General features: G+C 39.1%; 1 protein-coding gene across 1 annotated transcript; it reads right to left on the bottom strand.

Annotated features, from left to right (window-relative positions):
- Window positions 1-3562: 3562 nt before the first annotated feature.
- LOC126190496 (phosphopantothenoylcysteine decarboxylase) lies at window positions 3563-14098 on the bottom strand. Its single transcript, XM_049931025.1, has 2 exons — window positions 13606-14098; window positions 3563-4433 (listed from the first exon to the last, which is right to left on the bottom strand). The coding sequence occupies exons 1-2, from the start codon at window positions 13954-13956 to the stop codon at window positions 4158-4160; spliced, it is 627 nt and encodes a 208-aa protein (XP_049786982.1). The 5' UTR covers window positions 13957-14098; the 3' UTR covers window positions 3563-4157.
- Between the last annotated feature and the right edge of the window lie 1166 nt (window positions 14099-15264).

The raw sequence follows: 15264 nt of genomic DNA, 5'->3' as shown, positions 1-15264 counted from the left end.
CATGCTTCCAAGTCCACAAACCCAACCACCCGGGATGCCCCATTCTGGCCGGTTACTGTGCCACCACTGCTCTTGTGGACCAACACCTTCAGCCTATTACTCACAACATACCAACCTATATATAAGATACCAACCATTTTCTCCACTGACTCTCCACAGTTCCTGTTCCTTTACCACGATACCCTGCTTGTCACTACTGATATCATCTCCCTTAACACTATCATCTCTAATGCCTATGGCCTTATCACTACTGAACACCACCTTTCTCAATACCCAACTGATTCCAAACTTACAACCTCCTTTCTAGTCACTATGACCAAACTATATCCTCACCCACAATCATTTCTCCTTTGAAGGCATTACCTACAAACAAATCTGGGGTACAGCTATGGGCACCAGCATGGCATCATCGTATGCAACCTATTCATGAGCCATCTAGAGTTACTACCTTTTGAAATTCCTTCACCAAAGAAGAAGAAGTAAATATTCCAGAATTCGAATCAAGAGTAACTTAGAAGTAGACATCCTCAGAGTAGTAAAGCAACTTAAAAGCAGGATTCTGGAACATATATATTGTATTTGAACATTATGAATACCTCAAAGAGAATGGTCTACTGACACACAGTCAACATGGACTTAGAACACATCTTTCTTGTGAAACACAGCTAGCTCTTTACCCACACAAGTGTTGAGTGCTATGATAAGGGAGTTCAAATTGATTCCATATTTCTAGATTTCCAAAAGGCTTTTGACATTGTACCACACAAGCAGCCTGTAGCGAAACTACGTGCTTATGGAATGTTGTCTCAGTTGTATTACAGGATTCGTGATTTCCAGTCAGAGAAGTCACAGTTCGTAGTAAATTATGAAAAGTCATTAAGTAAAACAGAAGTGATTTTTGGCATTCCCCAAGATAGTGTTATAAGCCTTCTGCTGTTCCTTATCTATATAAACAATTTAGGAAACTGCTGCAAATGATGCTGTTGTTTATCATCCAGTAAATTCATCAGAAGATCAAAACAAATTGCAAAATGGTTTAGAAAAGATATCTGAATGATGCAAAAATTGGCAATTAACCCTAAATAATGTTGTGGGGAAGGCAAACCAAAGACTGCATTTTATAGGCAGAACACTTAGAAAATGTAACAGATTTAATAAAGAGACTGCCTACACTATGCTTGTCCATCCTCTTTTTGGAGTACTGCTGAGCAGTCTGGAATTCTTACGAGTTAGGATTAACAGAGTACATCAAAAAAGAGCAGCATGTTTTGTATTATCGTGAAATAGGGGAGAGTGTGTCATGAATTTGATACACAATTTGGGATGGACACCACTAAAACAAAGGCATTTTTCGTTGCAGCATAATCTTCTCACAAAATTTCAATCTCCATCTTTCTCCTCCTAATGAGAAAATATGTTGTTGACATCAACGTACATAGGGAGAAATAATCATCATAAAAAAATAAGCAGAATCACAGCTAGCATGGAAAGATATAGGAGTTTGTTTTTTCTGCGCACTGTCTGAGAGTGGAATAATAGAGAATTATTGTGAAGGTGGTTCGATGAACCCTCTGCCAGGCAATTAAGTGTGAATTGCAGAGTATCCATGTAGATGTAGATGTAAGCGGTTTAGATTCATTGATGACATCTTCGTGATCTGAATCGAGGGTGAGGTCACAATATCCACATTCCTCCAGAACCTCAACACCTTCTCCCCCATTCGCTTCACCTGGTCCTACTCAACCCAACAAGCCACTTTTCTCTATGTTGACCTTCAGCTCAAATATAGCTACATCAGTACCTTCATCCATATCAAACCTACCAATCAACGGCAATACCTCCACTTAGACAGCTGCCACCCATTACACAACAATAAGTCTATTCTATACAGCCTACCCATCCGTGGCTGTAGCATCTGCAGTGATGGGCGGTCCCTCTCAAAATATACCGAGGGTGTCACTGAGGCCTTCACAGACCCTGTACAAAAACATATCTCCCATACCTTATCTCTCCAGTCACCCATCACCTCCCTAAGTCCCACCATTCAGCTGCCAGTGAAGCATTCCCCTCATGACTCAGTACCACCCAGGACTGGAACCAGTGAATCACATTGTCTGTCAGGGTTTCGATAACCTCTCGTTGTGCCTTGAAATGAGGAACATCCTAACGCACTATCCTTCCTCCCCCCCCCCCCCCCCCACCCACACACAGGGGTACTCAGCCACCCACTAAACCTACACAATATCCTCTTCCATCCCTACTCAACACTTGCTCCCAACTCCTTGCCTCATATCCCTGTAATAGACCTAGATGCAAGACCTGTTCCATACATCCTTGCACCACCACAACATACTCCAGTCAGGTCACAAGCATCATCTATCACATCACTGGCAAGGCTATCTGTGAAATCAGTCATTTGATCTACAAGCTAAGCTATAACAACTGTTCTGCATTCTATTTGGGCATGACAGCCAACAAGCAGTCTGTCATGGCGACCGATAAACTGTGGTCAAGAAACAGCTGGATCACCCAGTTGCTGAGCATGTTGCCCAACACGACATTCTTCATTTCAATGACTGCCTCACAGCTTGTGTCATCTGGATCCCCATCAACACCAGCTTTCCTGAATTGTGCAGGTGGCAACTCCCCCTGCAATACATCCTATGTTCCCTTTTGCCCCCAACCTTCATCAGTAATTGTCCTTACTCATCTAGCTCCTTCCTTGTTCCCGTTCCGGCACTACACAGCCCTCAATTCTTATTCCACCAATGCACCCACAGTCTTTTTACTTCTCTCCTTTTTGCTACCCCCCCCCCTCCCCCCCCCACCAATTTCCATCTAACCTCCCAGCTGCACCTAGATGCCCTACCCTTTCTCCACCTCATCCCTGTACACTCGCACAAGCAGTAACTTAGTACTTTATTGTCCCCTACTTCTACCCTGCTATCCCTCCTTCCCCCTGTCCATTTCCTCCTTACCCTCACCATCTGGTTGCCTCCCCCCTCATGTGCTCTGCTCACAAACTGGCCCCAGCAGCCAGAGACTGTGGTCATGTTGTGGGAGTTGCACTTGTGTGTGTGTGTGTGGGGGGGGGGGGGGGGGTGAGTAACACAACCATCCTTCTCACAATAAAGTTAAGAATCATTATTTCTGTTGGGAACTTTTTCACAACCCACTCAATAATCTCAACCTTGTACCCAGTGGCCATTCTTTTTCTTCCTTCTGAAACAATAGCTTTGTGGACAAGATAACAAAGAACTCGAGACTGCTGCTGCCACATGGTCTGATTTCTAGGAGGAGAACTTCTATGTAATGGAATGAAGGTATATGAACAATGTAACAAAAAGTGCACAGAAGTGAATGGCAGTTATGTGGAAAAGTGAATCAGAGTTGTAAGAAACTATAACTACCAATAAAAACTTTTTATAACGGTATTTTTATGGCCAAATTTTTTGAATACACCTCATTCTGTATTGATGTCTCTTGAAAGATGTATTGGTTGATGTGAATTGAAATATCTTGTGAAAATTATGGAGTAAATGAATAACTGAACTAGTGTGGATTTAAATTTAAAAATGAAATATGATTCAATTTATTAAAATTGCAGTGGTTTAACATTGAGCTGTCCACTTCAATATCGTCCCCTTTTTTTCTGTTTTATATTAAAACACATGGAAGACCATTTGCTAATTATTGTACACAGCAGTAGAGTAATTTTTTCTAAAACTACTTCTTTTCTTTTTTTTAAGATGTGGTTTAGGGTAATGTGTTCCTCAAAGACTCACTGCATTTGACAAAAGGCTTTACTCAATAAAGTTGAAAAAATATACCCACGTTAAAATAAGTTATGTTACGTAGTTATACAATGATATACAAAACTACATATAGCCTAGCCAAACTTGATCCCTGAAAAACTGGATGTTCGTTTTAGAATATGATTACAGAGAATGGGAAAAGGAAGGAGTAATATAACAATAAATCAATAAATACCATAGCTCATGCATGTTATGATGGCAGTGAGGAGTACATAACAAGTATTAAATTTTAAGTTGCTACATAACTGACTAATTTGACTTCCACCAAAGTTATCACTGTTTGTGGACATAATTTTTTATGTATAACAAGTTACATACACATGAAAAATATAAAATCAGTAATCAGTGTGCCATAGACTCATGTGGCTTATTTAGTTTGCCCATGATCTCTGCAACAATTGTATCTATCTCAGCCATTGCTCCCAAACCAGTATCACCACACATCAAAGTTTTTGAGATGCAGGGAACTTCACAGTAGCCCCATTCTTTCAGTGACTCAATTTGTTTGGCTGTGATTGGATGTTCCCACATCTTTGTGTTCATAGCTGGACAGAAGAGCAGTGGCTTCTTAATTTCCCAGGCTCTTGCAACACATGTCAACAGATTATCACACATACCCTGAAATCAAATATTAAACACTGAAAGGCATTTTTCCTCTAAACATAATAGTAGAGCAGAGCACACCAAGAAAAATGACGTTCTGTACCAGTACAACCATAAGTCTTCTTGGCAACTACTATATTATGAACAGTTTGCCATGTGCAAAACCTCAGATAACAGCAATAAAAGTGCTTGCAAATATGAAAACATAACTGGTTACTTTTATTATTTTTATGTTACTACCACTGATGTCAGACACATACAACACACCCTTTCTTTTCCAGCTTGTCTTCAATTAAATTACCACATGATTTCTAACCACTGCATGGTCATCCAAAACAGTGAATAGTATTATCGAGATTAGTCTTATGTATTGTTTCTAATGCCCAGATTGACACAAACATACACAAGAAGGCATTATTTACTGAAATATACTGTGATAGCAGCAAAAAATTATCTAAATTACAAAGAAAAAAGCCTCAAGATTGAGTAACTGAAAGCTCCATCTAAAGATAAAATAAAATGGATAAAGAACTAATTGACAAAATGTTGTTCCCACCTATCAAGAGAAACATCACAGGAAAGACAGAGCCAAATAAAAACAGTGGAAATCATTCAATTTCTACAATAGATAGTACAGCAAAAGAGCAAATAAAATGATCACTGAAACAAAACTATAATAATGAAAAGTTCAGGAAGGATTACTATTATTATCATCATCATTACTATTATTATTGTTGTTGTTGTTGTTGTTGTTACTACCCACTAGCTTTCACCCGTGACTTCATGAAGATGGCAGACTTCCCTCTTTTAAGCTCGTACAATACAGCAATCATAACATCACACATTATGCACGCAAACAGACAAAAAATATGAAAAATATTTAATTGCAGAAATAACATGAAGCTTTTAGAACAACCACAAAAATTAGGGCATTTTGGGCAAGGACAAACTAAAGAATGGAAATCCTAATAATGAAGATACACCAAAACAAATATTTATGCAAAAATCAAGCAAATAAAATCCTCAACAATCAACAAAGTCGCAATAAAAGAACCCCCCAAGAAAAGAAGCTGGTACTGGAAATTTCACTTGACCTACATAGCTCAAGTGAGCTCTATAATTCCACAAACCCACACACAGTTCCAAAAATGGATAGCAGGAATGTCACTTGATCTATAAGCTTAAATGAAATGCACAATATCATAAAACCATCCCAAGGTCAAAAAACACTTAATTTGACCTATAGCTAAAATGAAGTCTGTGGTACCACATCACCAGAGCTCACTAATATATGTAGTACTGAAAACTTAACTTACCAACCATAGTCCAACATAATTACCCAAATTAACAACACAAGCACAAACTTTATAAAAACTGCAGTAATACCAATTCGGAATACAAGAAACACATACATAACCTACTTACTAAATATATGTACCCTACACAATAGTATAGGCCCAATAATTTCAGTCACTCTCATAGCTTCTCCACCAACATGACACTTCACATATTCAGCAATTAAACTGGACAACTGTCAGAACTTAATCAAGGTCAACAGGCCATGCCCCATTGTGGTATCAGCAACCCACTCATGAACTATGTTGTCATATCTATATCTAAAAACTAAACATTTAATTAAATCTCCAACCATAAACAACAACACATTGCGCTAATAAATCGAAACCCAAAAGAACTGTTACCCGGAACTGTCAACATCAAAATAATTCACTAGCAAGCTGCCACACACACCTCCAATATCATTATTACAAACAGCATTCAAGCAGTCCAATGAATCAATTACACCCCACACTAGAAAGCACCAATGCCTAATTCAACATGCCCTCTGAAAACATGATTGATTTGTAATATGCCATGATAGCAGGATGTCACATAACACAGCACAGTTGCATCACAGATCAAAGCAGATAGATGGTATCACAAATTCTGGTTGGCCCACCACCACCAAAACAACTTATTACTGTGTCCAAGACTGAATGGCAGCAGGTTCTTTAGAATTTGAATGTTTATCATAGGAAAGTGGATTTTACACTGAAGCACCAAAGAAACTGGTATAGACATGTGTATTCAAATACAGAGACCTGTAAACACGCAGAATATGGCACTGTGGTCGGCAACACCTATATAACACAAGTGTCTGGCACAGTTGTTAGATCAGTTACTGCTGCAACAATGGTAGGTTATCAAGATTTAAGTGAGTTTGAATGTGGTGTTATAGTCGGCACACGACCGATGGGACACAACATCTCCGAAGTAGTAATGAAGTGGGGATTTCCCATCAAACCTCTGACACTGCTGCAGCCGGAAACAGATCCTACAAGAATGGAACCAACGATGACTGAAGAGAATCATTCAACATGACAGAAGTGCAACCCTTCTGTAAATTGCTGCAGGTTTCAATGCTGGGCTATCAATAAGTGTCAGCATGCAAACCGTTGAACAAAACATCATCGATATGGTTTTCGGAGCCAAAGGCCCACTTGTGTACCCTTGATGACTGCATGACACAAAGCTTTACGTCTCGCCTGAGCCCGTCAACGCCGATGTTGGACTGTTGACGACTGAAAACCTTTTGCCTGGTCGTACAAGTTTTGTCTCAAACTGTATCGAGCAAATGGACGTGTACTATGGAGACAACCTCATGAATCCACGGACGCAGCATGTCAGCAGGGGACTGTTCAAGCTGGTGAACAATCTTTAATTGTGTGTGGCATGCGCAGTTGGAGTGATATGAGGCCCCTGATATGTCTAGATATGACTCTGACAGGTGACACATACGTAAGCATCCTGTCCGATCACCTGCATCCATTCATGTCCATTGTGCATTGCAATTTCAGCAGAACAGTGCCAGAGTGCCAGACCCCACATGTCCAGAATTGCTACACAGTGGCTCCAGGAACACTCTTCCAAGTTTAAACACTCCCACTGGCCACCAAACTCCTCAGACGTGAACATTATTTAGCCCTGCAACGGGCTGTTCATAAGAGATCTCCACCCCATCGTGCTCTTACCGATTTATGGACAGCCCTGCAAGAAGCATGGTGTCAATTCCCTCCAGCACTACTTCAGACATTAGTTGAGTCTATGCCACATCGTGTTGGAGCACTTCTGTGTGATCACGGGGGCCCTACACGATAATAGGCAAGTGTACCAGTTTCTTTGGCTCTTCAGTGAATGAAAGAAGCTAAATTAAAAGTGTAACTAATTTTTTTTATGAAACTCTCTCATAAAGGCTTGAAACTGGACATTCACCACAAGTAGAATTAACAAATTTCTAGTTGCAAAAATACATTACAAAATAACAAACTGATAACAACGACTGCAGCTCTCTCTCTCTCTCTCTCTCTCTCTCTCTCTCTCTGTGTGTGTGTGTGTGTGTGTGTGTGTGTGTGTGTGTGTGTGTGTGTTTTGACGAAGGCCTTAATGGCTAAAAGCTTTAATTGTGAGCTAGTCTTTTTGTTGTGTCTGTGACTCAGCATCTATATGGTGATTAGCAACTTTCCTCGTCATAATTCCATCCTGGATTTTTTGGTTGTTTGATTTTTGCCTGATGGCTAATAGTAAATGATGTAGCCACTTGGCAACATATTAAAATATCAGCTAAAGTGAACTTACAGAGTCCACGTCTCTTCCATTGCATGCTGCTGTTGGCAATTTATTACTGTTTTTATCCACTAAAGAACGACAAAGTGTGCAAAGAAAGTTACACCAACAACCAAAATATCATCATTTATAATCCCATGACATGTTTCAGAAGAACCCCCATCATCATTTCAGTGGGATTAAATTTGGGATAAAAGACAAAATGTGAAAAAATAGCGAACTGCTACATGGGGTAACAGTGAAGAACATAAGTCTGCGTACTGAAATCAACATAGAGTGTTGTGATCCACATCATACACCTCTTCAAACTACTTCAGTACTCGACATTTCAATCCCGCTAACGGAGTATTCTTCATGATTTCAGTGGTGACCCTGGATGGCTGAACACTATCAATAGATAGTGCCGCATTCAATTATAAAAAGACTGGCTTCACACTTTTCCAGAGAAATGGAGTTACTGGGTAAAAATCTTCAGTCTGCAATTGATGAGCCATCATTATTGAGTAAATAATGAAAGCAGGTATTGAAAGATGGGCTGAATTAAAAATACTACTGTTGTACTGCCTCAGTTGCTTATATGCTTTGCTTGCCGCGGCTTGGTGTTTGCTCCCATGATAGCAAGTAGCCTCGAAGAGGGAGGGAAATCTGTAGCTGTCTTCTTTGCTGAAATTGTATTCTTTCTTTGATATTTCAACTGCAGGAAAATAGTCCTTATAGCCGAACATGATACTGTCTTTTGACAGTCCAGCCGTTGAAGGACACTAGTAGAATTTGAAGATCAATATGCCAGCACAGGGATCAAAATGTTGAGAACTGAACTTTGAATAGGAATGTCACGCAACCTAATGACTCAGACGATTTTACCATAAGCCAAGGTATGCAGACTTACACACAGAATATCATGTCACATGCTGCTCCATAACATCCAACTTACAAAGACTGTTCAACATCGTACAAGGAAAACAATTTCACCAGTACGGCCTCTGTGCTGTTAGTGAATGTAATGTGTATGGCAACATGTACATCTTTGTAACACAATTATTAAAAACTACAAACGTAATTTAAAATTATACATATCTTTTACAAAAGAGGCCAAAATTTGGGGTAACTGAATCTATCTACATTGGATGTCAGTTCCATGCCTTGATGTAATCATGTTGTCGTATTATGATGTCAAATGCTTGCAAAGAGAAAACAAAACTGACTTGTTTTTGCATATACACTATTTCTTGAAATGTAGGTTATGATGACAAACTGATATGTAGTGTAGCATAATGTATAGGTTAGATTGAAAGGTTACAATTTGGCTGAGCTGACATGCCACTGAATGTGAATTGAAATCTTAGTTGTGGCAACAGGTTAGATTGAAAGGTGAAAGTTCGATTGCAAGTTTGCAAAGAGGTGTCAGGGCTTCAGTTACTCCAAAATATATAAAAACAATGACGTAGCTTCAGAACTTCCAGTTGGAATTTGAACACAGTAAAGCAGCACATATGGAAATAGCTCATCACACGAATTTCAACCAAAATGTTCAAAAACAAAAGCCTAGTCCAATATCTTTAATATGTTTGAATGGGAGACAGGGACATTGATTAAGGTAGTTCTATAATATAAATGCAATGACCATGAATAAAACCGCACTAATAAAAACAAGGACACCCCACAAAACTCTATTCCCACCAAGATACTATTAAAGTGTCTTGTTTTTTGTTTTTCTAATGCTTTCATCTGGGTCAACTGAAGTTTGCAGTACCACCTGTCTCCTTTGACAAATGACCTAATTCTGTTGTGTTGTGCGGCGTCATGGTAGTAAAGAATACTTCAAATGGATAGTGTTTGCGGAGATTGTGTTGCAGGGTGCGGTGGTTCTATCTAGTGTGGGATGTTTATATTTTCATATTTAGTAAGTGACATTAATGGTTCATTGGACTTCTGAACTGCTATTGATGAGAATAGTATTGGAAGAGTTTGTGACGGCTGAAGAGTTATTTGGATATTGGCAGTTACAGGGAATAGATTCATTTTCGGGTTAGTGTGATGTGCGCTTTATGGTTGGAGATCTAACTTTGTTTCCTATTTGTTAGTGATGAACATGAGAATGAAATTTATGAGTAGGAACCAACGTGCCACAATGGCAGATCACATGTTGACACAGATAAATTCCTATAGTTATTTTGTATAATTGCCAAGTACCTGAAGTGTTATGTTTGTGGAAAAGGTGTGAGATGGACCAGAGGCGCTGCATCTGAGACCAGGAACCCATGTACATAGCACTGTTGGCTGGACAATATGGCATTCATCCAAATGATATCCTGGTTTCAGAAGCCTAAGCTGGCCAATGTGGACATGCTGATGACAACATTTTGGTATCACTAAATTGGTAGATTTTTGTGTTAGCTGACTTACATCGGTTCGTGACAATACTGGATTGTGATTGGTATGTACCATGAAGTTTCTTTCACCTACATTGATGATGCTGGGTTTTCTATATTAGTTATACAGGGTGAAAAGTATTTAAACCGACAAACTCTGGGTGGTTGTACGGGACACCAGAACAAATATTTTTCCCTTATGTCAATTTTTCCTATGAGGATTATTTAAACCGGCGGAGGCCGTACTACGCTCTTCAGTTGTTAGAGGCCATACTATGATCTTCAGTTGTTAGAGGGCGTATTACGCTCTTCAGTTGAAGGCAACTGCTGTCCACCAGAATAGTAGTGCATTGTCTCTGTTTACTAATGGAGCGATACACCTGGAGTGATGTTTATCAACAACATCCTAATCACTGTATCCCGCATCATATGACCTTTGCTGCTGTGTACCAACGTCTGCGTGAGACCGGGTCATTTAGCAGATTACCTGTACAGGAACGCCGTCACACAGTAAGAACGCTGCAACTTGAGGAAGCTGTCTTGCAGCATGTGGAGTGGGATCCTTCAACCAGCACGTAACACGGGGACAAATCAGACGAATGTAAGAACAGTCCTTCAAGAGCAATTGTTATGTCCATTTCACTTACAGTGTGTCCACAACCTGTACCCAGTTGATTATCCACCCAGAGCACAGTTTGCGCGGTGGTACCTGGAACAGTGTGAATGGCATCCTACATTTGCATCCTCAGTGTTGTTTACTGATGAAGCAACGTTCAGGCATGATGGAGTCTTCAACATGCACAATTCGCATGTGTGGAGTGAGGATAACCAACATACTACTTCATCAAGTGCGGTTCTTCATTAACGTGTGGGTAGTTGTGGCTGGGAACTGTTTTTTAATTGGGCCATATTTGTTACCTAGGCCATTAAATGGGAGGTACTACTACAATTTTCTTACCAGAGCATTGCCAGAATTGTTGGAAGACGTCCCGCTCCCTACACAATAACACATGTGGTTCCAACATGATGGGGCGCCGGCACATTTCATACGTTGTGTGCGTCGATTCCTGGACCGACAGTTCCCAGAAACATGGTCCTGTACCATGGCCTGCTCGATCCCTAGATATGTCCCCTCTGGACTTTTTTGTGTGGGGAGGGATGCGCAACCTTGTTTACGCAAATCCTGTTGCATCAGAAGAGGATCTGGTTGCCCGGATAGGAATAGCATCAGGAACAATTCAGGATACTCCTGGGGTTTTTGCCCATGTCAGACAGAACATGATCTGATGGTGTAACCTTTGTTTACATGTCAATGGAGGCATTTTTGAAAATCTACGGTAACTGAAATTGGGTTGTGTTAATGTGTTGTCTCCTGGTCATAAAAAATGGAAAAGTGTTTGTTGGTTTAATTAATTTGCTGCCAGATAAATCTTCCTCTACCAGTTTAAATACTCCTCATAGGAAAAAATGACATTAGGGAAAAATATTTGTTTTGATGTCCCCTACAACCTCCCAGAGTTCGTTGGTTTAAATACTTTTCACCCTGTATAAGCGTGCTTTGGTTTTGTGTTACTGCGGGCTTCATTTTAGTTATATTGGTCAAGTGAAGGGTTAGATACCAGATTAGTTGAGTGTATTTTTGTGGTATCATGGATTTTGTTAGAGCTATATAGGTCAAGTGAAATTTTCAGTACTGATTTTTGCACCTTTGTGTAGGTTCACGGTAGCAAGATTGTTTGATCTTTGTACATTAGCGAAATTTCCAATACCAGTTTTTTCCAGGTTCTTGTCTTCAGGTTTTGCTTATTGTTGAGGATTTCATTTTAGCAAGAGCAACTTTTATTGAATGTTTTCATTATTGGGACTGTCATATATTTAGTTTCTCCCAACTCAAAATGACGTAATTCCTGCAGCTTTCCCATTAGTTTCACACTGTTTCTGTACTATTTGCATCCGTTTGTGAATGTAATGCACAGCATCACAGCTATCATATTGAAGGTTGAAAAGGAGTCTCCGCCCTCTTTGTGACGTCACAGATAAAAAGCGACCAGTGGTACTGGAATCTTCAGTTATCACCATCATCCATTGGTTGTTTCTTGAGGGTCATAACTACTTTATGTTATAAACTAACACTGTGATGAGAATTTTCTTCATTCACACCAAGAATCGACCCAAATAGCCAGTTATTAGACTATAATTTAATTCAGTTCAAAATGTGTCACCAGACAATTGTCACTTAGCTGACATAGGTGATATGTACAAAGAACTTTATACATTATATTGTAAAACTGTTAAATGAAGGGGCATTTGTTTATTTCGTTATGAGGGCCTGCTGATACCAAAGTCAAAGAGGTTAATGGTGACATGAGGAAAAATGAAACCTTACACTGACTACTGTTAATGTTGTATAGGAAAAAAGGCCCAGAAAACTGAATGGCAAGGAATTAAACGAGAAAATAGAACCAAGCAGGGGTGATATTTGTAGTAAGAACTACTGAATTATACAATAGGGCCCAAGGCACTAATTCCAAATGCTGAGAAACCAGTCAGTTCTAGCTTATCACTTTGGTCACTGTCACAACTCGTTAACTAATTACTGCAAGTGGTGTTTGTGACAAATCATCATGATACACGAGACCTGTACGATCACAAAATGCATATACAATAACATGAATATTGCTCCTCATGTGTTCGTCCCGTTTCCTGTATAGCAAACAAAATAATTTGGAAGTAAATTAGTCGATGCTGGCATAATAAATTGTGAATAATAATAAATTTTGGAATCAATAAGAAAGGAAAATATGCAACAAGGAATTGCATTCTGGGATAAATTAACATGAGTATTGTTGAGAATAACTTACAACCATGAGTGTGCCAATGAAGATGGTTCGTATTTGCTTGGGAAAGAAAAGTTCAATACAAGTAGTCAACGTTTCGTGTCTAATGAAAACTGTATGCACTATCTATTTTACAAGCTGTAACGGTCTAAATATGAGGCATTAGCAGTTATTCTCTTTTCGCTCATTTCTGATCACCTCTAGAACACACGAAGACCAGAGTACACACGACTGTAATTCCGCTCCAAAAATATCCCATGAAACAATAGGTAAACCATAAACAGACAGCAGTGTGGTTTCCCCATATAAATGTGTAGTCTACAATGTGCATTAAAATTAATAAACTGGTATACTTACATGCGATAGTTTAGCTAAAGTATTGGCATCAAGAGGCGCAATAACAAAAATATCGGCCCACTTTGCCAGTTCGATGTGGAGCACAGGATCACCTCGTTTGGACCACATGCTCCACTCGTCGTCGTCCGTGTAAACTGATATACTGGAGGGTATATCTTCAGGCGAATAAAAATGCTGTGCATGATTCGTCACAATTATACGAACATCTACATCATATTTTTGGTTCAAAAATGCAACAAGGTTCGGCAGTTTAATAGTAGCAACACTCCCTGTACAACCTATCAAAATGTGTTTCTTCTGTTGCAATGTGCCATCATCACCGGGAGTTCTTTTAAAATCTGTGTTCGGCATCGTTCCTCAAAAGCACTTTGTTACGCAATATTGCAGTCCGTTACAGTCTATTTCTTCGACTCTACATCGACGTCACCAAGGCCTAGCTTTGACCACTCCTCTTTAGTCATCAAATTATGATCCATCCTACATCCTAAATAATCTTTTGCTTCCTTCCGGCACTTTGAATTGTCATTTTTGTTCTCGCGTAGGCATATCATATATTTTAGCATAGACGTCTTACACACACCGTCATGATCAAGTGGAAAGCTGCCCTTATCTGGAGGCGTAGGAGTAAATGTCTTTTTACCGAACGTCACAGCTGACATATCAGAAAGATTTTAAAACCTTGTTGAAATAGGAAGTCTTCGTAAATCAACTGCTAGGAAACAGCTGTTATTTATTTTGAATCGTTCGTTTCTCAAAGATATTGTGTAAACAAACCAAAGGTGCACATTCTGTTCTCCAAAGTCAACATTTAATCCACACTAGGTACATCTTAGCGGCGCCAATTCCATGTGTACCATGGCTGGCGACATAAATTATTTCTCTTCCATGTTGTAAGATTTCTACTTCTTCACTTTCTTACATAAAAAACAGAGTTCATCTTATCTTATAGTCACAGGTGCAGACATAAGTGATAGGGTGCAAGGATGAGTATAGTCGCTCATAGCGATGTGTACTTGCTATCACCAAAAGCTAGCTCGAGAGGGATGCGAATATCATTTGCATAATTAAACAAAAAAAGTCTGAAATTAATAGCTTTGCCCAATAGCTTTGCTACCTCTGGAAGCATAAATTCCTACAGAAATAGAGATCTGAATAGATCATCTAGAAACTGTTGAGTCTATGCTTTTGCTACTGTTGATTCATTTTGTTTTAGAATATCGTGGTTAATATAAGCGTAACGGTCATATGGGATAAACTTGGTTTATAGAATGATAAAATCGTATACCGTATTCATAATGTGAGTAATAGGAATGACCAATTTTAGGAACATTATTAATAATTACATAAAAACAAGATCTCCATCAAGTCCATTATTTGTTATTGCTCATTATGCTGGGTCGTTGTCATTGTTTGGGATAATCAACTGTCTGCAATATTAACTACTAGCAACAACTTCAACAGCACAAAACATTTAGCACCTAATTGATGTTTATAAAATTAGTAAAAGTAGAAGTAATAGTAATTGCATCCTTACAGTACAATTAGTGGTAAGATCTTCCAGTACAACAAAATCTCTCATACTTATCCTGACGCATACATATAAATTTTAAATTGCAAACTTCTTTATTTTTATGGATCATCTTTAGGTACTATAAAGCT

This window comes from Schistocerca cancellata, chromosome 1, assembly GCF_023864275.1.
Source record: "Schistocerca cancellata isolate TAMUIC-IGC-003103 chromosome 1, iqSchCanc2.1, whole genome shotgun sequence".
NCBI classification, from domain to species: domain Eukaryota; kingdom Metazoa; phylum Arthropoda; class Insecta; order Orthoptera; family Acrididae; genus Schistocerca; species Schistocerca cancellata.
The sequence above is the reverse complement of the archived record's forward strand: the minus strand, read 5'-3'. Positions and strand labels throughout refer to the sequence as shown.

Coding starts and splice junctions, on each gene's coding strand:
- LOC126190496 (XM_049931025.1), bottom strand. CDS start 13,956: ATGCCGAACACAGATTTTAAAAGAACTCCCGGTGATGATGGCACATTG. Junction 4,434..13,605: donor CTTTAGCTAAACTATCGCAT/GTAAGTATACCA, acceptor ATTTGATTTCAG/GGTATGTGTGATAATCTGTT.